General features: G+C 40.9%; 1 protein-coding gene and 1 long non-coding RNA gene across 3 annotated transcripts in view; one reads left to right on the top strand and one right to left on the bottom strand.

Annotated features, from left to right (window-relative positions):
- Window positions 1-24,256, top strand: part of LOC117530220 (protoheme IX farnesyltransferase, mitochondrial) — an 80,932-nt gene that overhangs the window by 833 nt on the left and 55,843 nt on the right. For both annotated transcript variants that reach the window (XR_004566237.1, XM_034193148.1), the window contains exons 2-4: window positions 1,709-1,851; window positions 2,447-2,837; window positions 6,360-6,484. Coding sequence is in view for 1 of the 2 variants with exons in the window: in XM_034193148.1 (XP_034049039.1) it covers window positions 1,709-1,851; window positions 2,447-2,837; window positions 6,360-6,484 (659 nt within the window). In the remaining variant the exon portion in view is untranslated. The remainder of the gene's footprint in view (window positions 1-1,708; window positions 1,852-2,446; window positions 2,838-6,359; window positions 6,485-24,256) is intronic.
- On the bottom strand, window positions 423-22,843 carry LOC117530225. Its single transcript, XR_004566242.1, has 3 exons — window positions 22,832-22,843; window positions 14,271-14,275; window positions 423-506 (listed from the first exon to the last, which is right to left on the bottom strand). It is a non-coding gene; the product is annotated as an uncharacterized LOC117530225 (long non-coding RNA).

Genomic DNA, 24,256 nt, shown 5'->3' with positions numbered 1-24,256 from the left:
CCAATCCACCTAATCTCCATGTCTTTGGAAGTGGGAGGAAGCTGGAGCATCTGGAGGGAACCCACATGAACAAAGAGAGAAAGGGTGTTGGCCACATGGAGTACCTTGTGAAAAGGTGCAAGACCTTTTCCACAAGGTACTCTATGTGGCAGTGCCCACTTTATGATGTGGTTCTAAGGGAGATACACTGAGACTTATGCCAGACTCCTAATGTTGATTTGTAACACTTGCATACATTTTTGGCAAAACAAAACAACAATGTGATACCAGTCCAGGGCATGACAATGTATGCATTTCTGCTGTAAAGGAGCATTGTAGAATGTAGTGACTAAGTGGGAAAATTTTGAACATGTTCCAAAAAGGTGATGTTGTCATACATCATGAGCCACAAAAGTGAATAATCATGCATAATCTCTGCAGAAGGCTTTGGTTTTTATTTTGCTAATGCATCTTGAAATGAATAATTTCTGTCTGAATGTGGATTTGGCTGCGCAGTCACGTTGATGCTAGGTTACCATTAAGGCCAAAATTTAAATACAATGCAGATTGTGTTGTTTGTGAAGCAAGTAGAGGGTGATTTCTTTGCACCAGGGTAAAATGTTCAGATCAGGCAGCAACGTGGTCAATCTGTGTGCCGATAAAGCATAGATGTCTGCTAACACAGTGGATTTTCTAACATTACCTTGATATCTAATGTTATTGTAGCTCATTTTGTTGGCTTTTTAGTTTGAAGCCTGGGAGAGTCACTTCGACTCAGATTTAAAAACAGCACTGCACTCCAGTTGTGCTACTAAACCCACCAGTTTGCAGTGCAGTTTCACGCACACCTCTGCTAACACAGTGGATCACCTACCGTTACCTTTGGCTAACTTTATCAGTTGATAACTTTGTGTCATAGCTTAGAACTTTGATTTAAAGTTTTGAAGCACTCAATATGAAAGAGCCTTCATGCAACACTGTTTGCTTTGAATTATGTTACGCTGTTTGATTTTGCAAAAGCATGCAGTCAAAATAGGATATAACTAGCTGGAACACAGGTGTACAATAATTTTCAGGGCATTATGTCCACAAAGAGGGGCAACGGCAGCAGTGAAATTCTGATGCTGGAGTGCAGTCAGACAGAGGGAGATTATTATTATTATTATTATTATTATTATTATTATATATTTTTAAGCTGGATATAATTGCCAGCAGCTTTACGTCATGTAAACTGTGACTCTGCCAGGCCTCCACCATTAGGGAACCCACTTCTACAATAGATAGGAGCAGTTACTTGAGACTGTCACATCTGTGACCACTGTCAGCACTTTTGTGTTGATTGAGATGTCCCAGAGAAATCTGGTTTGTAAATTTTTTTTTTTCTTGATCCTACTGCAAATAAGAAGTCTCTGGGTTGACAAGATCACAGTAGGACCATTGAAAGTGGAACAGACATAATGCTCTCAACATTTTTATGCAGACTTAATGTTTTCTGCTCTGGGATCTTTGACAGAACTGCCATTGCCATCCACAGATGTTGACAAATTGCACAACTTTCCTTGATGTGAATATCACAGGCTAACAATTGTTGGTTGTTTGGTGTTTTTTTTTTTTTTTTTTTTTTTTTTTTTTTTAAGAACTCTGTCTTACTATGTGAATAATGGAGTCTGTGCATATCATATTTTGAGTTCAGCATTAACATTTCATTGACTGAGCATTGTCTCTTTAGGTCTAGTTGGTGCTGGTGTGAAACATAATTTCATTCGAAGTCTCTGTGGGAGCAGTCAGTCCACACGCACACTAACTCAACTCTACAGGAAAGATTCATCAAACTGGCTGACATACCAGCACTTGAAGTTCCTGAAACAACAGGTAACCTTTACTAGGCCAACTGCTTCTAGGAGTGGTTATGTGTAAGACTGGCTAGCAGTTTTAAACTGGCTATAATAATTTCTTGAATTGGTAAGACACCTTTATGAAATCAGTAACTTATGAACAATAAATGCTATCTTTTATTTTTGCCACATTAAGGGAATGCATAATGTGGACAAAGTGAAGAATTTAAAAATGGATACAATGGGGATGATACCAGATTTTTTCCTCAGTGCTGCAACTTGCTGATACCAAACTTGAAACACTGTTTAGCAACATTTTGAAGCCTTTACATATTCTAAAATATCCCAGAATCTGTATCAAAAAGGCAACCTCACATGCCGTGCTAAATGGGACCTTATTACATCATTCTTGATTTGCCTCCTCCAGTATAGAAGCATGATAAACGGAAGTAAAAATATTTGTGCAGCTCAAGTTGCAGGTATAGTTTATTATTCTGTTAGATCTTGAAAGACTCTGAGTGTGCAGTTGTACAGTCTGTAATAGTTTTTTTTTTACTGCATTTCTGCTTTCAGATGTGTTGTTACAATAGTAATTCCCTCCATAACAAGTTGTCTTGCACTTTTCTTTTCAGTATGTTGCGAAGAACAATAGTGAGCTTCACCAACATGCAGTCCCAAAACAGGCACTAACCGTTGTGGATGAGCGAGATGACGGTGTTGAGAAACGGGTTCACCTAATGCCAACTACTGACCGTGTGGTCACAGACATAGTTCCACTCACAGAGAATGTCACTAATAAGGCCCAGCCTGTGGTGCCCACTGTAAAGTCAACAACTGGTGCTATGACGCAACACAAAACCTTTGCATCTGATACAGAGATAATATCAGATGAGTCCCGCCATGAGCATGTGGAGTCTGATGAAGCAAAGCAGGCACGTTTTGACAGGCAGTGGAAGGAGCTGAAGCTTGACATGGGTGACTTAATGGACATCTATGCCAGGCTTTCCAAAATCAAACTCACAGGTGAGATCTGATGTTTAGAAGATATGCATGTAAATACTTAGTTGAAATACGAGTACATCTTGATTCCTCAAGCACAAGTATATTAATGCAAAGTTCAGAAAGATAGATTTATGCTATATTATATATTCTGTTACGTCTCACGGTAATAGTAATAGTTCTGTACAGCAACTCAGCCATATGGGTGTACAGCCAGCACATTCTGAGTGCCTGTCCCAAGTCTAGATAATGAGTAGGGTTGCATCACGTAGGGCATCAGGGTTACATTTTGCCAATAAATAAATAAATAAAAACATGAAGATCACAAATCATCCTAAATAATGGTGAGTGTGGTAGAAAAGAGTGCAAACAGGGAGGAGACAGCTTGCAGGTGTGGTCTGTGGTAAAAGTGACCAGCTGTGCTGTATGGCTGAGAGGCAGTGCCACTGACAAAAAAGGTAGGAGACAGAGCTGGAGTTAGCACAGCTTAAAATACTGTGGTTTTCTGTGGGAGTGACAAACACGGCCAGAGTAGGGATGGCCATATCACAGAGGTAGGGAAGACTGGAGACAGTCAGAGAGGCGAGATTGAGATGGTTTGGATATGTGCTGAGGAGGGACTCGGGGTATTTTGGCTAAAGGATGCCGAGGATGGAACTACCAGGCACAAGGAGAAGAGGGAGGCCAAAGAGAAGCTTTATGGATGTGGTGAGGAAGGACATACGGTTGGTGTGACAGAGCAAGATGCAGAAGACAGGGTGAGATGGAGAATGACAATCTGCTTTGGTGACCTCTAAGGGGAATAGCTGAAAGAAGAACAATATATAGTACAATAAGTGCAGTACACCTAGCTTACAGAAACAAAAAGCAGTCTTCAATATTATGAAGCAGTTGAACTAAGTACCAGCTGAATGCTATGCATCAGGCCTCAAACTAACTGTATACCTACATGTACTGATTGCCTCTGGACACATCTTTAGTGATGTTCCTAGAGTCAGCAGGTATTTTTCATCTGACAATATTACACACCCTGTTCCAGGTGATCCAGCCATGGCTAATCAGAGCCCAGCTTGTGTCCAGATAGTTAGCTACTCTGACCACATGGTTCTCTCCTTTTGAGCCACAGCCACCTTAAAACTTTCTCTACCACATTGATAGTGCTGTGGATGGCTTTTCTCTTCCTCTGTCCCTTGATGCCCAACTGACTGAAGGCTCTGGCCAAAGAGCGGCCTGTGAATCCCCTGCACCTTACATTTTCTGGAAATACACTGCTCTTCATTCTGCTTACCAACATTGGCTGACTTGCCTTGCATACATGTAGAGCTTACTTTCATAGGCCTCATCCAAATGATCTTCCTATGGGTTTCAGCTCAAGTAACAGACCCTGTTTGGTTGACTCCGACACCAACAAATTTTGGGTCACAGGCTGGTGACTGCCATGTGGTTGGGGAATCGTCAGCTGTCATTCAAGGTCCACCTACAGCTGCCAGTCCCTTGCTGAGGTCAGAATGCCTGTAGATGTTCTTCTGATGGGGGTTGGCTCTGACAAAAGTGATGGCCTGCTTAGAGGTCTGGATGGCTTTGCTCTGCTTGCTTTGATGACTTCACCAAAGGCCTTCAGGACTTGATTTTACCTCCAGTGGTACTGACCATTTCCATGCGCCTTTGGACAACTAGTGAGAATGTGCTTCAGGGTTCCACTCTTTGAACACAGTGGACAGGCTGGTGATTCTGCACATTGTACACTGACTGCATGAAGAATTTGATGCGGTGAGGCTCAGCTTTCCAAAGTTCCTCCCAGATCACTTTCCTCATGACCGCATTCTCTCACACTGTCTGTTGTTTCATTCCCACAGATTTTCTGGTTTTCTTCTCCTTCACTGCTGCTCTCACCTTTTCCTGAACTACTTGTCACATTTCTTCCCCTCCAGTGGTGCTTACTTTGGAAGTTGGAAAGAATCTTAGCCCAGCTCTGCCTTGTGCGACCACTCCTGCCAGTGTTTTCTGCTGCTGCCTTGCCTGTACTTCCTGAACAGCCTCCTCCCATTCTGCTAGCCCTTACTTGGATCGCTGTTGGCCACCTTTGGATCCCTTGAGTTCCTGTACTGCACCACCTCTCTGGCTGTTTTCACTTTGAATTCCTCCACCAAGGATTTGAATGGCAGTCGCAGTTTTGGGATGGCTGTAGACTGCAATGCAGTTCTGTCTCCGTGGTAGCCCCAGCCACCTCCTGAGGTGGTTGCTGTTCCTCCTCTCTAGATTCTCAATGATTGAGATTGGAACAGTGTAGATTAGGAGGAGCCACGGGATTGTGGGAAGAGTGCCATCCTGATACACTAAAGCCTTGAAGCCAGATTTGCCCACAACTTGGTACAGGTCTTCCATCTTCAAGCTGGAGTTGGTCTGGATGAATGATGTGCTGAAGTCTCTGGTTCTACAGAGGCACCAGTTTGTGTAGGATGGAGCCATAACAATTTGCCTGATCAAGCCATAATACCACCCTGGCCTACCTGATGAGCTGTGCCCGTCTGGATTGACGTGTCGATGTAGTTCTTCATGGTTAGATAAGTTCATATCTGGTTGGAAATGGGTTTTAAGAATATTTTGCCCTTGACATACAGCATGGAGTTGATGTGGAATTCCTCCATCCAGGTGAAGTTCTTATACATTTTTCCAGGTGCACACTGCTTGCTCATCAGTCTGATACCATTGTGTCTGCCGAACTGGGGGGTCTCATCCTGCCCATCTCTTGGGCACCCATGGGGTGTTATTTTGAGATTTGAATATTTTAATCAGATTTTCACTCCCGTTAAGTAAATGTGTCAATGTTTATGGCTCTGTAGTTTACATAAAATATATTAAATAGGTGTATAAATTCAATTAAATGTATTTAGGTCCATGGTCTCTATAAAGGAAAAAGACACTGTTAGCCTGAAGTCACCCCACACCACATGTTGGTCCTCTCCGACAGTATTATGAAGAGGTCAGTCATTTATTTTGCAACACATTCAGCAGTACAACTAAAGTATCAAAAAACTGGGTTACACTAAGACCATACACTATAATTTATGAACGCATCAAAATAAAATTTATATAAGCAGTATTAAGCACATAAATGTATCTGCCATGGTGTGTATTGCGTATCGAGTGTCCACTGTATCATATCGAGTTTTGAGAAACAATATAGACCCCTAATTCCCCCTTTTTATTCCACAGTGCAGTCTTTCAGTTTGAGCGAATGATTATTGAATGCACTTGTTCTCCAAGGCAAAGAACTTTTTTCTCATTCAGAGGTTTTTGTGACTCCTGTGACTGATGCCAAATTCACTCTTATTCATTCTGGTCTAATTTTTCAAAAATGTTTTCCTCATCATCAAAGTAATTGTCAAAGGTGAGTAGAGCACCCATGGGATGGATTACTGACTTGCATTGTTTAAAAAAAAAAAAAAAAAAACTAAATAAAAATGGGGCGCTCATCCTTGTTTCATCAAGAAACCATCTTTAAGGTAAAAATAAATTAATCATATTTTTCTTTGGGGCTTTCAGCTCTGGTAGTTATGACTGCAGCAGCAGGCTATGCAATCGCTCCAGTGCCCTTTGATCCCGTCACCTTCTTCGTGTCTTCTCTGGGAACAGGCCTCTCCTCTTGTGCTGCTAATTCGATCAACCAGGTCAGTTCTCCTCAGAAACACACTGTACAAAGTTGGTATGATTGCACGTCAGTGTGCCAGTGTGTGTGCTTTCAGTTTTAGTTTGTTCACATGCAGGCCCACTCGCAGCGAAATACATTGAAATGTTCATCTTGAAATGTTTTAAATTATAGCTAATAAACATGGTATCGTCTGGTATTTTACTACAGTATATGTTTATCTATCATTTATCATCTACCTTACCTGCCTACTTATACACACTCAGTGGCCATTCTGAAGAAAAAAGTTGCATCAGCATAAAAGCACATTTAGACATATTTATGTACGTTACCCTTTCTAAGATTTTGTATTCAATATTTTTTCCTCATTTTTCTACCCTCACTTATCATGCGTGATGTCCTCAGAAGGTTACAGGCACTCTGAGTGTAGAAATTTATCAGTCACCTTCTAACGGTGCCCACAGGTCAATATACTGTAAGCCCAATGAAGTGATGTACAGGGCTGTGTTAGACTGTAAAGGGGCACCTAATAAATGGTAAATCAGGGTGAAATAATTTACCACCACTAATTAACTCAAACTCAAAACATCCCAGTGAGTAGCAAGAAGGGGCACAAAGAGTAAAATGAATTTCAATTTATTGTATTTGTATAGCTCCAAATCACTGCAACACTGCCTCAAAGCACTTCACATGGTAAGGTCTAACCTTACTAACCCCCCTGAGCAAGTACACAGGTGACAGTAGTAAGAAAAAAAATCCCTCTTGTTTTTGAGGAAAACACCTCAAGCAGACCAGACTCAGGGGGGTGACCCACTGCTTGGGATATTCTAGCAGTTAAATGTCTTTACAGTTGATGTGGACAAACAAAAGTATAACAGAAGCAACAAACATGGAGTCTGTTATTGTGATAAAACTATCTATCTTGGTTCTTAATCTCTGCCTCCTGGTCTTGAATAGGTAGGGCATCCTGAGTTCAGTCCCGCACCCTAGTGTGCAGGGCCAGCGTACATTATTGTGCTCGCCAGTGTCTCGGACAGAGAGGAAAAGGAGCAGAATCAGTGAGCTGGAAGTAACTATGTCTCAGGCATTAGCTGACCAGCAGTAAATCAACAGTGCAACACCTGCGCCTTACATGTTTGAAGTTGATTCATGCAAACTACTTCTTTGTAATTCGGTGTTACTATAATATGTGGTTCTGTGACATTGTTGGTTGACATTCGATCACTTTTGCCCAGCATTGAACCACTTTTTCTTTCACAAACACACAACCTTTCCACCTCAATATGACCGTGAGCTTGATCTTTCATGTCAGTCAAAATCAGAATGTCATGGACCAATAGAAAGTTGATGTTTGACATCATATTACTATTTCGTAGTAACCATACATGTATCTTTCCTTGGAATGACTATTATCCATGTGTACGAGTATAACCATTATGCTTAAAATTTCACCTTGGCCTATGTCCTTTCACTTTTTTTTTCTTTCAAAATCAAATCCCTTTGACCTTGACTGACCCTCAGTTATTCCACCAAGTTTTGTCCAAATTTGATCAAAACCCGTGGCGTTATTTTGTTCATGCACAGATGGACAGACCTTCAAGACAAAAAATAAATAAAATAAACAGATGGGTCCATTTTTCTGCTAGCCTAATAATGCATGTCTTGTGGTGTTTTGTTTTTGATATGTATGCAGATATGAATGTACTTGTTGACTGACTGACATGGTTCTATTCAGTGTTTTCTGTTATACAAAATACTGGCAGAGCCAGCACATCCTCCTTCCTTCCTTTTTTTTTTTTTTTTTTTTACGTACTCAACATTCCTGTTGTGCTGCGTATCTCAAAAATGCATTTACCAGGCTGTAGTCCTGTTATTATTTCCCTGCTGAAAGCTTCCACCCCCCACTGTAAACAAAGGGGAGCTGGTGTGCCCAAGCACTTAGGCTGCCTGACATAAGTAGAACCTCCCTTTGTCGCCTAGTGTTGACATTGAATGTAGGAATTTACTTCGTGACTTCAGAATATTGGCATAATGGGTGACCTCTGCATCAGCCCTGTATTGAACTCTACTCAGCACTGTCTGTGATCTGTAATTTGGCAAGCACATCAGTTACACTGCTGGTTCCTGCCCTGGGGGCCTCCCTCAACCCCTCCCAAGCCCACCCTCTACAGTCAAGTTTAAAGGACTCTTTTTTGTTGTGACAGATGAGTTGATGCACAAACATTGTTTTGGGTCATTCCATGTCAGTTCAGTGAATATTTGAGGGGCTTCACACACTTTGTCTCAGATTTTCTTTAAATTTTAATCAAATATTCCCAGACTATTCAGAACAACAAATCTGAAGTATGAGGCCTGTAGGCCAAGTAGTTTCTGAGATATGGCCAATTTAGTGTGCATGGGGTCTGCCGGTTTTTAGGCAAAAATTATGGCCGTCATTTCTGCAGCCATGTTCAAGGTAGAATATCTCAACAAATAATGAACTTAGAGGCCTGAAATTTTCTGTGGCAGTTGTCATGAATACCCAGACTTGGACTATAGTCCAACAACAGACATGGACACAAAACTGTGAAGTTTATGTATGCTCAAACTATGGAAAATATTACGTTGACTATTGCAAGCATCCATGTTTGAGACACACCATTACATTCTAAGAAGCCTTTCCATTTCTTGGCTCCTTAATGCCAGCTATACTGGTTATGAAATATGTAAATTTGGCAAATCTGTGGTAAACAGTTATTGTGAGAGAAACCTCTGAAATCTGAAAAAACACTTTGTGGTCGAATTTTATTAGTAGAAAAGCTCATGTGGGCAGTAAATAAAACTCTTCAAACTGATTCCATTTTGAAGGTATTGATATCTACTTTGTGTTATAAATATGGCCTTCTTTATGAAACTCCTTCCTGGTTAACTTAAGCATCCAATTATGGCTAATTTGTGCACTCGCAAATGTATTTGTAGTGCTGAAATGACAATTTTATTTTAATTGTGTGCACACACTGCATTCATATGATTCATGGCACACCCCAGAATGCTTGCACATAGATCTGCCAGGGGGATTCCCCAAGGATTCCACAGTTACTAGGCTTATATCCGTTGGTCATTTTTGAAATTGTAGTAGTTGTGTTCCTTGACCTCACACTGAGCAGGTATGTAAATATACTTAAGGTATTTGATAAATGAACCCGTCTCTGCATGCTGAAAACGATAGCCAAGTCTCAAACTCCAAGATGTTTGGAGCTTTAAGAGATATATGAGGTAGGTGCTATAGTCTTTGTGTTCCTTTGACTGTGGGCCCACCCTCATGTCAGTGCTGTCAGTCTTTATTTTCTCACCCCGGGGTTAGGATACAACACAGCTTCCTATTTCATTGAAACATTGTTATTTGCTTGTCAGTGGTTTCCTTTTGGTCTTCTCCAGTAAGTTTTTTTTTTTTTTTTTTTTTTTTTAAGTTTCAAAGTTACATTGAAAGGTTAACATAACAAATGTGAACTTCAGAGCAGATGTCTGCCAAATTTAGTTTTCCGCAGGTTGTTATTAATAGCTTTTGTGATTGTCAAAAGGAATTTCATACACAAAAATGGGACAAATTTAGGCTCAGGTCTCCCATATGTCTTCTGGTAAACTGTAGCTGAAATTTCACATCTTTTGAAGAATGTAATTTTCCATTCAATTCCACCATGATTCTCTCTAACTGGCACTGCAACAGACAAAAGTTCAACCATGCCTAGTTCCGACAGTCACAGAAGCCGGTATCTCTGGGGGTTGTGGCAGCTTCTTTCCAGATTGATTCACCAGAGTATTGCAAAGGTTTGTGTTTCTTAATGATTTATACCCATGAAGTCTACGATATATTCACTGATTTAGGGTGGTCTACCATTGCCAATTTTTGATGCCAGATTGTGCTAAAGGGAAAAAAAAAAAAAAAAATCAGATATCCAAATTGGAGCAGGGAAACAGGTGTAATTTGTAGGAAAAGTAATGTTGTGGAACATTGTGAGCAGTCTGGGAAAGTTTTAAACATGTACAAAATTTGTGACGTCATCTCATGTTCCACAAACGTGAATTGTCAGATTTAATTGTTGCAGATGGGGGTATTTGTGTAAAAGTAGGTGAATGTGGAGGAGCGGGTAAAATGTACAATAATTATGACATTCTGTTCTCTAAACAGAAGCTTCCTTTGTGTTGCACTCTTCAACTGAATGCAGTTTTGAGATGTTCACAGCAACATTTAAGGTTTTTGTAAAAGTGCAGTACAGTGCACAAAAGTAGTGTTTTGCATATGCACCACCAACTGCAATCGTGCAATGCGAATCATATGTACCTCTGTTTCAGCAATATTTAGTTACACCTATGTAAGTGGACAAAAAGTTGTACGTAATTGGAATTTTGCCTACTTTTTAACAAAATTGAGCTTTATTTCCTCAATTTTTAAATCAGAAATTGGGGTAAAAAAAATTTGCACTGGGATAGCGACTTTTGAAAATTTCATGTATCCATCCCCTGACATGTTAACCAAATGGGCTGTGAAAAGTGATGATTCATATTAAAAGTTCAGGGCTCTCCCTAAAACCCCCGTCACTCGTAGCAAGAATGTGCAGGGACCAGGATGAAACAGTAAATATTACCATCGGATGCAGTCGTGAGGGGGAAAAAGACGTGGTCAGCAGTACCAGAACGCATCCAGATTACCTCATCCACACCTGCACGATGGCATCCAAAACACGTCGACAGCAGTTTAGATGACACAGGCTGCTGTCAGACGGGTGTAAAAGACTCTGAAGACTGCCCGATGTCCAAACGTCTGGATGACAAACTGGACCGGAGTGGGAGGCAGCGCTTTGTTCCATACATGCGTGCAGCGCACGTGTGGCTGAAATGATAAATGGACTGCATTTATATATAGTGCTTTTCCATCTGCATCAGGCTCTCAAAGCGCATCTGACATCAATGCCTCACATTCACCCCGATGTCAGGCTGCTGCCATGCAAGGCGCTCACTACACACCGGGAGCAACTAGGAAATTAAGGACCTTGCCCAAGGGCCCTTAGTGATTTTCCAGTCAGGTTGGGATTTGAACAGAGGATCCTCTGGTTTCAAGCCCAACGCTTAACCGCTAGACCATCACCTCCCCTGATCACTCAGTTGTGTGTGTTTGTTCATAACGGCTGCATGAGCCACTAAGCGTGCGTGCAGGGCACGCGTGCCACCCACTGGACACCTCTGCTGAAAGTTTGCTGGCAGTGGGCCAAGCTTTCACACCATGCATCAGATGCAGCCTTTCCAGTGAACTATAATTTCTTTTTACTTTTTTGCTCACTTCGGGAGCACAATGCAACTCTGTACATCGTGATGTCAGTTGGATTATTACGTGGGATTTAATTTTTGCCGTGGTTATTTGCAGCACACAGCAGGCAGGTGGAGAGGCTTTTCACCACAGGCTGTGGTTTGGATTCCTGTGTGCTCTGCACTGTCCTGGTTCCGTGCTGGAGATGTTTCATGTTTAATAACATTGTCACGGCCTGGGTTACATTTCCACGTCACACCTCCTACAGAGTTTAGATGGTGATCAAGTAATAATATATTACAGCGGTGAGATCCGTGCCTGACGTGCGCTATGACGCATTACTGTGCATGAGACCACGGAGAGGCGCAGCGGCACACAGTACTTTCGGTTTGATTGTGCGCTGTTCACACTCACTGTACATGATAAATGAATGTGTGCCACATGTGTGCCATGTTATTACATATCAACATTTCCTTTGCCCTCCCTGGCTGGGGTCCAGCGGAGGTGGGCATCCGTGACACGTCGGCAGGCTTTGCTGTGACCAATCAAGATAGTTTCAGATGCTGTTTTGATGCCGTCAAATTATGTAGACTGCGATTGGATGCTGGAAAAACTGCATATAGACAGCCGTCAGATGTGCGTTCCATCTCGATGGCGCCAAAAATGTTTTGAACATGTGTATGTGCGACAGCCGAGCGAATGGGACCAAATATGTAGATGCTTACAGACTGCCGTCCGTTGGTCTTCAGACCGCACCTCAGTATTTTCCGATTGTTGCCAGATGTGTCATTCTGGTGTCTTTTGGCATCAATAGGCGTATGTGTGATGGGGTGTTAAGCAGTGGAATAATGACACTGCACCAACATGTGGATTTTCAAACTTAGGGTGTTCCCTCTCGGTTTTTATTTTGTTTACTTCATTGCGAGTTTCAGAATTTTCCTGGACCATAAGTACCAGTGTCTCAGACCGAGCAGTCCGCCTGGCCTTCACTGTGCATACATCATTATGGAGCGTTGTTATTTCACTGATTATCACCTCAGTTCTGCTTAATACTGCAGTCCAGTCATCTATCTCAGTGACAGATATCTGAAGCTTTTGTACAACAATCATTTCCACATAAATTTAGCATTATTCCATAATAAAAGACAGATGAAGCGATCAGAGCATAGCAGCCATGACGAGCTGCTCCTGCTGCATTCACTGCGCCTCCATCATTTCAAAGCGTCACGGATTATCGCCTCGTTTCTGCTGAAAACAGCCTCGTTTCTGCTTAAAACTGACCTTAGAATGATTTTAAGAGGTTAATCCATTTGATCGCTTTGGGTGAAGAGAATTTGTCTCAGACGAGCTGCTGAGCTCCAAAATGACGCATGTGCAGTAGACGCCGGGCGGACCAATTGTTAGGGGGGGCCGTTCGGTCTGCGACACCGGCAGTAGGCGAAATCATCAGTCAGTGGATGGGCTGCGTGTGCACAAGAAAAAACAGCCTTGCGTGTGGGTGTAATGTGCAGCTTTTAAGCAAAAGCCACATTGATAAATCAGTTGTGTATGCTGTTGATGAATAGATGAAAATGCCTGATTCACTTGATTAAAATAAAATGCATGTCCTTTCACTTTGTCAGAGACGTGGCGTGAGCAGCCTGTGGACCCACACACAGTGCCGTGTGTTTAAAAAAAAAAAAAAAAAAACACGAACATACTGCTTTGGTTTAAATATGCAAGATGTCTATTTTAGATGATCAACAGTGTGCGTCTGTTTCACTGTTTGATAGAGCAGAGTTAATCAGAACAGCCAGTAAACTCTCTTTTTCTGCAGCTACACACAGACTGTGCAGGGGAGGACTCACAGGAGTGAGGGGTGCGAAAGCTCCCTCCCCCCAAACCCTTAAAGGACCACTTTTAGCCATTTTAAAGACAGTTTTTGCACATAATTATATTAATCAGATTCCAGTACTTTGAAAAATAAGATATGATTTAATAATATACTGTTGTTATTGATGTGCTATTTGTAATATTTAAGAAAAAAGTAATTTTGCCTAAAACTCAGGAGTTTCATACACTACATACCATAAGTCTTCATTGATTTTAAAAATGACTATTAATTAAAGATACGTATAGAGCGGAATTGGACTTTTTTTGTTGCTGGTGCTCGATCAATTGTCGCCAAACCTGCAGGCATGGGACAAATCAGGATAGCAACAGGGCAAGTGGGTTCTACTTGTCCTATAGGACCAGTCCCTGAAAATTAAATATAAATACAAATACACAATATAAATACAAGACATACTGGTTTACTGGCTGCTAGTGTTCCTATCATTCTCATTCCCGACCTCTGTCTTCCTGTTACTCCTCCTCCGAGTGGAGTATGTTGACTTTTTTTTTTTCCTTTAAATATAAACACATTTGGGAGGTCCTGTGACTTGTACTATGATGCGTCTTGTATACAGAAAAATCATGCTTTTGTTCATGATGCTGATGTTTAACACACTGATTTTGTTAAACCCCTTGAATTAAAGCTAACGACCCACACTACGAGTATATCTTGATAATTACATGGTGGTGTACAAAGGCAATATTACTAAAATTGTGACTGTCCAAGTACTTATGGACTTAACTGTGTGTCCCTCATGTACGCGCACACAGAGAACAGTTGACACATATGTTTATTTTAAAAAGGAACACTGTAAATGTAGCTGTAAACTGAAGCATCATTAAGCTGCTCTGCTTCCGTTAACTCCAGCAGCTGCAGTGACACGTCGAAGCAGCAATTTAACCACACATTCAAAAATAACATTAAAGGCACTGAAAACATTTTAACTTTAGTGACGGTAACGCCGACAGGCTTCATGTTGATGTCAGAGTGGTTTGTATTAAAAGTTATTGATAAAATGTGTCATGTTGTTTGGTATTCCTGGAATGCTCCAATGGTTTCTAGAAGTAAACATTTTGGGTATTACAAAGACTTGATGTTGAAATCATATTTCAACAGTTCTCTCTTCTTTCACAAATATGCTTGTGTTTCTTTGGCTTTACAAAAGACTGAGATTCATCTGTGATTACGCTGTATGAGGCCGGGGATCTTTTTTTTTTTGGCTGAAGTCGGTATGTGGGCCCAAGGCTTCACACAAGTCAGATTCATTCTGCTCCCATATCGCTTGTTCTCTGCGTTCCTCTTTGGGGATGTTGTGTGTCATCAGTTTTAACTGGCAGAAGTGAAAGATTGGATTATTGTAAATAAATTAACCATCTGTCTTGATGGAAGACTGACTTTGACGTCATTTATAGGAATGTTTGTACATGTCACTGGAACAACATGCATATTTGTAGTGCTCGATAATTTGTAAATTTTGACATGAAATTACAATTCAACCATGTTTTATTATCTTTTAGGTTATAATTTTTTTTTTTTTATTGTTTTAAGCTCAGCATGAGTCGACTGTTTACAATAAACACAGGTTTTTCTAAACTGGGAAATAGGGGCACCGCACCCCCTTGCCAAAATGCTTATATATATATATATATATATATATATATATATATATATATATATATATATATATATAAAGCATTATTCCTACCTACTATATATCCTTCCTGTCGCCGATCGACTCTTCCGTAAATGCATAACATTGATGCCGGGAAATAAGCCCATTCATAATAAACAGTGTATTTTTTCCAAAATACTAAAGACCTCGGAAAATTACAGTAAGAACATGTCCTATTTCATGCAGCTCCCACACTGTGGTGGTGGTGTTGTTTTTCCAGTCCTTCGAGAAGCCCCAGAATGCCCCATTTTGACCTCAAATTTTCAAAAGCGACACATCGCAGAAGGTGAACCATCCATTGTTCAAAACGTTACAGTTATGGGTGTAATGCATCACAAAGCTCGCACTCCACATTAGATCACTGTTATTAGTCAATGATATTGTGTTGGTGTGTGTTTTTTTGGGAGGGGGGTGGGGGAGTGGGTGATCAGTGTTTGCTTTTTACATGCTTGCTTTGTATGAACTCTCAAATGCCCCCCCCCCCAACCTTTGATTTTATTGTAACTCTGAAATGAAATCTGTGCAGTTCTTACCTTAGTCACATGACAATAAATCTGTATTTCAGACTATTATGTAAACATTTTAATTAATATAATGGTTTATGTACAATCTGTTGCCTTTTTGTGATGTCATAGCTGAAAGTAGTTTGTAAAATTAGCCTATAAATTTAGATTTTTACTGCTCCTTTAGCAAATGTGTGTAAATTAAAATGCCATATTATATTGCTTAAATGTATTTGATGCTTACGTGCATGAAGTAGCAGCACGGGGTCTACACAACATCACAAAGCTTTGACAGCACAAAAAGGTGATTGGTTAGTTGAAATTATGGTCCTGGAACAAAACCAACAGGTTAGTTGGATCAGGCACGCTTTGTGTGTACTGAACTGGGAGGGTGGTCCCCGTTACGGATCACCACTAGTTAAACAATGGTAAATGGTGCATATGTTACGTAGGTACCGTATTGGCACAAATGTAATACCCCTCAAATCGGCACATATTTTTGCTTGGAAACACAGCATTATGCTTCTTTTCACAAAGATAACTGATCGAATTTCAGTTAAACTGAGAAGAAAAATAGCTGCTATATGAGTATCAGCTGATACCTTCAGTGTGGGTGTTGGTATAAATATCAGAAGATAAATATTTGTATAGGCCTTACCTATGATATAACGGGAGATGTTTTCTTTGGCGAAGCATTCTGTTTTTGTCAGTGTAATTATATCTACAGTAGTCCAAAGTCTTCTGTGTGTTTTCTTGCTCTGCCACTATAACAGCCCTCCTCATTGAAACCGGCAGCTCAGGATCCTCTGTCAGCTTTGTCACGGACACACCCTCACATTCATGTGATTGACTGCAGTGCATTTGGTCCTTCTTTTAGTTTCTCACAATCTGAAAAAATGAAATGGAAAAGGAAAATGTTTTATCTTCAGATCTGCTGCCATCAACTTTAACACCTTTTCATCTTGGAAGAAGTGTTGCTTCATTATTACTGTGGTTCATTTTGATCAAAAGGAAAAGCTTTTTTTATATCATGTGAAAAGGAAATAATTATACAAAAGAATGACAAGCAAAAACCTGTGACATGGTAGCTTCCTATGGATTATACCGTTGCACTCTAATCCCTTAATGTTTGGTGTTTTAGAGACAGAAGTGTGCACGTATGTGGCCACACAGCTACTGAATTACCTCAAGGAATGGAGAAAAATGCCTTGAGGGAGAGAGAAATTCTTTAACTCCTGGAAGTGGCACCCAGACCTGCAGCAGAGCTGTCAAAAGTCAAGGCTGCTTTTTGTCCCATTGGGAAGTGCCCGTAGGGCAAACAGAAATGTTGTGGTTTCTTTTTAAAATGCTGCTTTATTTGGAAAACTAACGGAAGGGTGTAAGCACTTGGAGTCACGTAACAATGGCATGTCATAGTCTCGGATTTCTCACCACAGTTGTAGTCAGAGGACTTAATACTGTCATGCCTGCTTCACTGGAGTCAGGCAGCCAGTTGTGGCAATTATAACTTTTTTTTTATTTTTTTTTTTTATATATATATATATATGGGTGGGTCAAAAATAAAGCTTTCTCTGTGAAATCCCTCAGGTTCAATGTATAGTAACGGATTAGTGTACAGTATTATGTTTCGTTGGTGCGTTGGGTGCGCCTTCATTTATTCAGTGGATTTCAAGTTTAAACTCGAGCATGATTTATTTTTTCACTTTTTCCACATTTTTATGTTACAGCCTTATTCCAAAATGGATGAGTTTCATTTGTTTTTGTTTGTTTTTTCCAAAATTTGACACATAATGCCCCATAATGACAATGTGAAAAAAAAATTTTCTTCAGAATTTTGTAAATTTATGAAAAAAAAGAGGAAATCAAATGTATGTAAGTATTCTCAGCCTTTAGCCATGAAGCTCAAAATTGAACTTGAGTGCAATCGGTTTTCATCTTTGAAATGTTTCTACATCTTAATTGTAGTCCAGCTGGAGTAAATTCAGTTGATTGGACATGATTTGGGAAGGCAGACACCTGTCTACATAGTAGGTCCCACAGTTACATGTCAGAGTACAAACCAAGCATGACGTCAAAGGAATTGTCTGCAGACCTCTGAGACAGGATTGTCTTGAGGCACAAATCTGGGGAAGTGTGCAGAAACATTTCTGCTGTTTTTAAGATCCCAATGAACACAGAGAGCTTTAAATCAGAAGTGTCTGACTCTGTGGTATAACTCACAAACTCGCAGCTTAAAGCAGATAACCCGTATGTTGGAGAGGAAATGGCATCTCACTAATTTAGATCTTCACTTAGCCTGGAAAAAGAGTCTGTTGCTCTATAAAAAAAGCCCTCCGTAAAGCTAGGACATCTTACTACTCATCACTAATTGAAGAAAATAAGAACAACCCCAGGTTTCTTTTCAGCACTGTAGCCAGGCTGACAAAAAGTCAGAGCTCTATTGAGCCAAGTATTCCTTTAACTTTAACTAGTAATGACTTCATGACTTTCTTTGCTAATAAAATTTTAACTATTAGAGAAAAAATTACTCATTGTAATTCATTATTATCAGGTTGTCCTAAAAGTTCCCTGAAAAGCCTTCAGTTAATTCAAAATGCTGCAGCTAGAGTATTAACAGGGACTAGAAGGAGAGAGCATATCTCTCCCATATTGGCCTCTCTTCATTGGCTTCCTGTTAATTCTAGAATAGAACTTAAAATTCTTCTTCTTACTTATAAGGTTTTGAATAATCAGGTCCCATCTTATCTTAGGGACCTCATAGTACCATATCACCCCAATAGAGCGCTTCGCTCTGACTGCAGGCTTACTTGTAGTTCCTAGGGTTTGTAAGAGTAGAATGGGAGGCAGAGCCTTCAGCTTTCAGGCTCCTCTCCTGTGGAACCAGCTCCCAATTCGGATCAGGGAGACAGACACCCTCTCTACTTTTAAGATTAGGCTTAAAACTTTCCTTTTTGCTAAAGCTTATAGTTAGGGCTGGATCAGGTGACCCTGAACCATCCCTTAGTTATGCTGCTATAGACTTAGACTGCTGGGGGGTTCCCATGATGCACTGAGTGTTTCTTTCTCTTTTTGCTCTGTATGCACCACTCTGCATTTAATCATTAGTGATTGATCTCTGCTCCCCTCCACAGCATGTCTTTTTCCTGGTTCTCTCCCTCAGCCCCAACCAGTCCCAGCAGAAGACTGCCCCTCCCTGAGCCTGGTTCTGCTGGAGGTTTCTTCCTGTTAAAAGGGAGTTTTTCCTTCCCACTGTCGCCAAGTGCTTGCTCACAGGGGGTCGTTTTGACCGTTGGGGTTTTTACGTAATTATTGTATGGCCTTGCCTTACAATATAAAGCGCCTTGGGGCAACTGTTTGTTGTGATTTGGCGCTATATAAATAAAATTGATTGATTGATTGACAGTGGCCTCCATTATCCATAAATGGAAGAAGTTCAGATCCACCAGGACTCTTCCTAGAGCTGGCTGCCCGTCTAACATGAGCTATTGATGGAGAAGGGCCTTAGTCAGGGAGGTGACCAAGAACCTGACAATCACTCTGTCAGAGCTCCAGCATTCCTCTTTGGAGAGAGGAGACCCTTCCAGAAGGACAACCTTCTCTGATACAATCCACCAATCAGACCTGTGTGGTAGAGTGGCCAGATGTAAGCCATTCTTTAGTAAATGGGACATGGCAGCCCGCCTGGAGTTTGCCTGGAGGCACCTGAACGACTCTGACCATGAGAAACAAAATTCTCTAGTCTGATGAGACAAAGATTGAACTCTTTGGTGTGAATGCCAGGCATCATGTTTGGAGGAAACAAGGCACCATCCCTACAGTGAAACGTGGTGGCAGCATCATGCTGTGGGGATGTTTTTCAGTGGCAGGAACTGGGAGACTAGTCAGGATTGAGGGAAAGATGAATGCAGCAATGTACAGAAACGTCCTGGATGAAAACCTGCTCCAGAGCACTTTTGACCTCAGACTGGGGCGACGGTTCATCTTTTGGCAGTATAATGACCGTAAGTGCATAGCCAAGATATCAAAGGAGTGATTTCAGGACAGCTCTGTGAATGTCCTTGAGTGGCCCAGCCAGAGCCCAGACCTGAATTCGATTGAACATCTCTGAAGAGATCTGAAATGGCTGTGCATTGACACTCCCCATCCAACCTGATGGAGTTTGAGAGATACTGCAAAGAGGAATGGGCAAAACTGCCCAAAGATAGGTGCACCAAGCTTGTGACATCATATTCAAGAAGACGTGAGGCTGGAATTACTGCTAAAGGTGTATCAGCAAAGTATTAAGCAAAGCATGTGAATACTTATGTACATGTGATTTCTTTTTTTTTTAATGAATTTGCAAAAATTAAACTTCATGTTGTCATTATGGGGTGTTGTGAGTAGAATTTTGAGGGGAAAAATTTAATTTACTCAATTTTGGAATAAGGCTGTAACATAACAAAATGTGCAAAAAGTGAAGCCCTCTGAATAGTTCACAGATGCACTGTGTACCAAGGAGCAGTTGTCCATCTAACCTATGAGGTCTGCTCTTGGATGAAGCACACAAAAAAGGTCAAAGATAAATATTCAAATGAGTGCTTGCCAGATGAGCTCAGTTACTCATAGAAACTTAGAAATAGTTCATGAAATGAATGATGTTGATGATTATTGATGTGACTGAGGAAAGACTGTTGGTGATCACACATGGGTTGACACTGCTAAAGCATATTGGAGAGAAGAAGCAATACCCTTGTTTGAGCACTGTTTGGCATGTGTCTTTTGACAGCCACTAAAAACCCACATTAAGCTTTTCAGCTGAAATTGTGATGAGAATGCTTTGAGAAATGTTTCAGCCTCATCAAAAAACAAAAAGTTGTGACAGCATTCCCTCTGTTCCTGTGGGATAAAATCTTGGAGAACATTTGGCAACAGAAAGACTGGTCGGTTTGCTCTTCAAACCACTGGGCCCCACACCAGGCACAGCCTCCACAGGTGTTCCAGCCGTCATCACCTTTCAGTCTGGTCACTACTTCAACTAATTGGATAATTGAGTCAGACGAATGTTTTCAAGCTGAAGCCAAAAAGACCCCGGGGAGGTCTGAGGTCCCTGGCAAAGCAAACAAGACCTGAGATGGCCTTTTTCTGTCAAATAACGTAATGCAGGACTGTTTTGACAGTGGCTATAGTGTAAGTTACACCACTTCATCTTGCATGTTTGTTTTGATGAAAATTCAAGTTGGCTTGTTTTGCCACTGCATAGTGTCAGTTCTGCCTTCGTGACTGTGACAGTGAGTTTTCTTTTGTCTGTGGCTCTCCTGTGGTGAGCTATGGGAGGCTGGCACGCATTAGCGAGTCCTCACAAGCCCCCAGCCCATCTAGGCCTGTAATTGCAGCTGCGCCCTTCGTCATTGTCCTGTGCAGGCTCGCATTATTTACCCTCCTTGCGTGATTTTTTTTTTTTTTTCTTCTCTGTAGACCTTAGTCAGCTCCTTCCTGTGTGTGGGTGCTAACTGACTAAACATGGGAAATGGAGTAAATAAAATAAAAACAATCATGCCAGCGATGTACGATAAGTTAATGTCAGTTTTACTTAATAAAACCTTTGTAAGATATTCAGTGGTTTTGTTTTAAGGTGATTGACGTTGGGCTTGAGACCATTGGATCCTCTGTTCAAAACCCCAGCCTGACTGGAATATCATTAACAAGTCATTTCGACTAGTTAGCAAATTGTTTTTTTTTGTTTGTTTGTTTGTTTGTTTTTTTTATTCGACTCGCCGAAAGTCATTTATAAAGTTCATTTAACCCTTAAAAGCATAGACCTGCTGGAGTTGCCACCGCTCCCTTCACTTGGTGAAGAAAGTGTGTGAACCTCGGCAGGTGAGTTACTCGGCTCATATTGGTAGTCTGTGCCTAGTACATGAATGCAGGTATTTTCTTCACGGTGATGCAGTTTTTTTGTATTTGTGATTTTGTGCTTAAATTTGTTAAAATAAATGTCATATTTGAGTTTCTTCATGATAATTCAAAATTAGCTTAGTTCATTCAATCTCAGTTTTAGTCGTCGATGAGTTGATGACTAAAATTAGTCGGCTAATGAATTTCATTAGTTGTCCCAACCCTACTAAGGACCCTTGGGCAAGGTCCTTAATCCCCACCAAGTTGCCCCTGGTGTGTGAGCACCTTGCATGGCAGCACCCTGACATCATGTGCTGTGTCTGGGTGAATGTGACGCATCATTTTAAAGCACTTTGAGCTTCTACTTCAGATGGAAAAGTGCTATAAATGCAGTCTGACTATTTTACCATATTCAGTGATTTTATTTAAATTGAATGTTTTTGATTTAAATAGATTGTTGGAAGAATGCACTGGCATGGAATACATAACCAAATATTCACTGACTAACCCGGAGATGCACGTTTCTCATTAAAATTTCATTTTAGGCTTGTCTCAATAATTTATCTACTATGTATGACCATGACTTTGATCATTTTAGCCGAGTTTGATGTTGCCTGCTGTGTTTAAAGAGCATTGTTTCTAACATTTTTGCTACATGATGCCAGAATACATAGGGGTTTTCACCACCATTATAAGACCAAAGCACAATGTCTAAGCTAAATGAACAGTGGAAAAATAAGATTGGACACATTTTACTGTCAGTTCAGGTCATGCTGTTTGCTATTTGTGTGGGAGTTTCAGCATAGGTGAAGTGAGGGAAGCTCCACCAAACACACAGACAGTGACAGCAAACCAGGTGAATTAAAAAAAAAAAAAAACATTTACTTGAGAATTTTAGGCGTTTTGCCCACCTTTAATTAGGATAAGGAGGCCGGCCAATATGAGCAATTGGTTTTGAATCCCAATTGTGCTACATGTCTGTGTACTTAGACAAGGCACTTATACCAGTTTTGGCAGAGACGTAACCTGCAGTAGACTGGCATCCTGTCCATGGGGGAATCGGGGGACTCGCATCCGCTTTACCCCACGTAAACCCGAGATGAGTGTCAATGTGAGTCAGGCACTATAAGGACTTTACATTTTCTTCCACCTGGACAGGACACCAGTTAAAGGCTGGAACCCTTTTACAGCTGGGTGGACTGAGGCATTTCAGATGAAGTGTCTTATCCAAGGACAAAGACAGCTTGTGTGACCAGGAGTTGAACCCAGCTCTGCATATTCTTTGTTACATATACTTCTTTCTTGTAACTCTTTGTTCCGCTGAACTACCTGCTCTGTAAGTTTTGTGGTGTGGTTCCACATTCCATTTCTAATTTCTGAATATTGTTAAGAGCTAGTTGATTTCTCTTTTAATGGGTGTTCTTGCATGATTGGTGTCATAAAATAATCATAAAATGACTATGGTTTATTACAATTATTTGTGGAACAGTATTTACTCATTTCGGTGGAGTACTTCCAGTTTTAATATACAGTGAGGAAAATAAGTATTTGAACACCCTGCGGTTTTGCAAGTTCTCCCACTTAGAAATCATGGAGGGGTCTGAAATTTTCATTTTAGGTGCATGTCCACTGTGAGAGACATAATCTAAAAAAAAAAAATCTGGAAATCACAATGTAAGTTTTTTTTATTTATTTGTATGTTACTGCTGCAAATAAGTATTTGAACACCTACCAACCAGCAAGAATTCTGGCTCACACAGACCTGTCAATTTTTCTTTAAGAAGCCCTCTTATTCTGCACTCTTTATCTGTATTAATTGCACCTGTTTGAACTTGTTACCTGTATAAAAGACACCTGTTCACACACTCAATCAATCACACTCCAACCTGTCCACCATAGCCGAGACCAAAGAGCTGTTGAAGGACACCAGGGACAAAACTGTAGACCTGCACAAGGCTGGGATGGACTACAGGACAACAGGCAAGCAGCTTGGTAGAAGACAACTGCTGTTATGATTATTTATTAGAAAGTGGAAGAAACACAAGATGACTGTCAATCTCCCTCGGTCTGGGATTCCATGCAAGATCTCACTTTGTGGGGTAAGGATGATTCTGAGAAAGCTCAGAACTACACAGAAGGACCTGGTCAATGACCTGAAGAGAGCTGGGGCCACAGTCACAAAGATTACATTAGTAACACATGATGCTGTCATGGTTTAAAATCTTGCAGGGCAGCAAGGTCTCCCTGCTCAAGCCAGCAAATGTCCAGGCCTATACTTGGGAGTGATGCACGAGCCAGAACTTCATTATTCGTAACAAAATCTTCCCAGCTATTTTGATGAATCTGCCGAAGTTTGGATTGCTGAAAGCGCTCCAGACGTTTGATGTCACAACGGTAGAGGGTCCACGTTTTGCATGCGTATAGAAGAGTAGAAAGGATCACTGCCTGGAACTCCATCACCTTTGTTTCGATTGTGAGGTTGCAATTCGAGAAGGCGCGCCGATAAAGTCGTCCAAAGGCGGCGTGCGCAGCGTTAATGCGGTTGTCCACTTCCTTGACACATGTAGCCGTTCTTGAGAGGACACTTC

Source organism: Thalassophryne amazonica, chromosome 18 (assembly GCF_902500255.1).
Source record: "Thalassophryne amazonica chromosome 18, fThaAma1.1, whole genome shotgun sequence".
NCBI lineage: Eukaryota > Metazoa > Chordata > Actinopteri > Batrachoidiformes > Batrachoididae > Thalassophryne > Thalassophryne amazonica.
The sequence above is the reverse complement of the archived record's forward strand: the minus strand, read 5'-3'. Positions and strand labels throughout refer to the sequence as shown.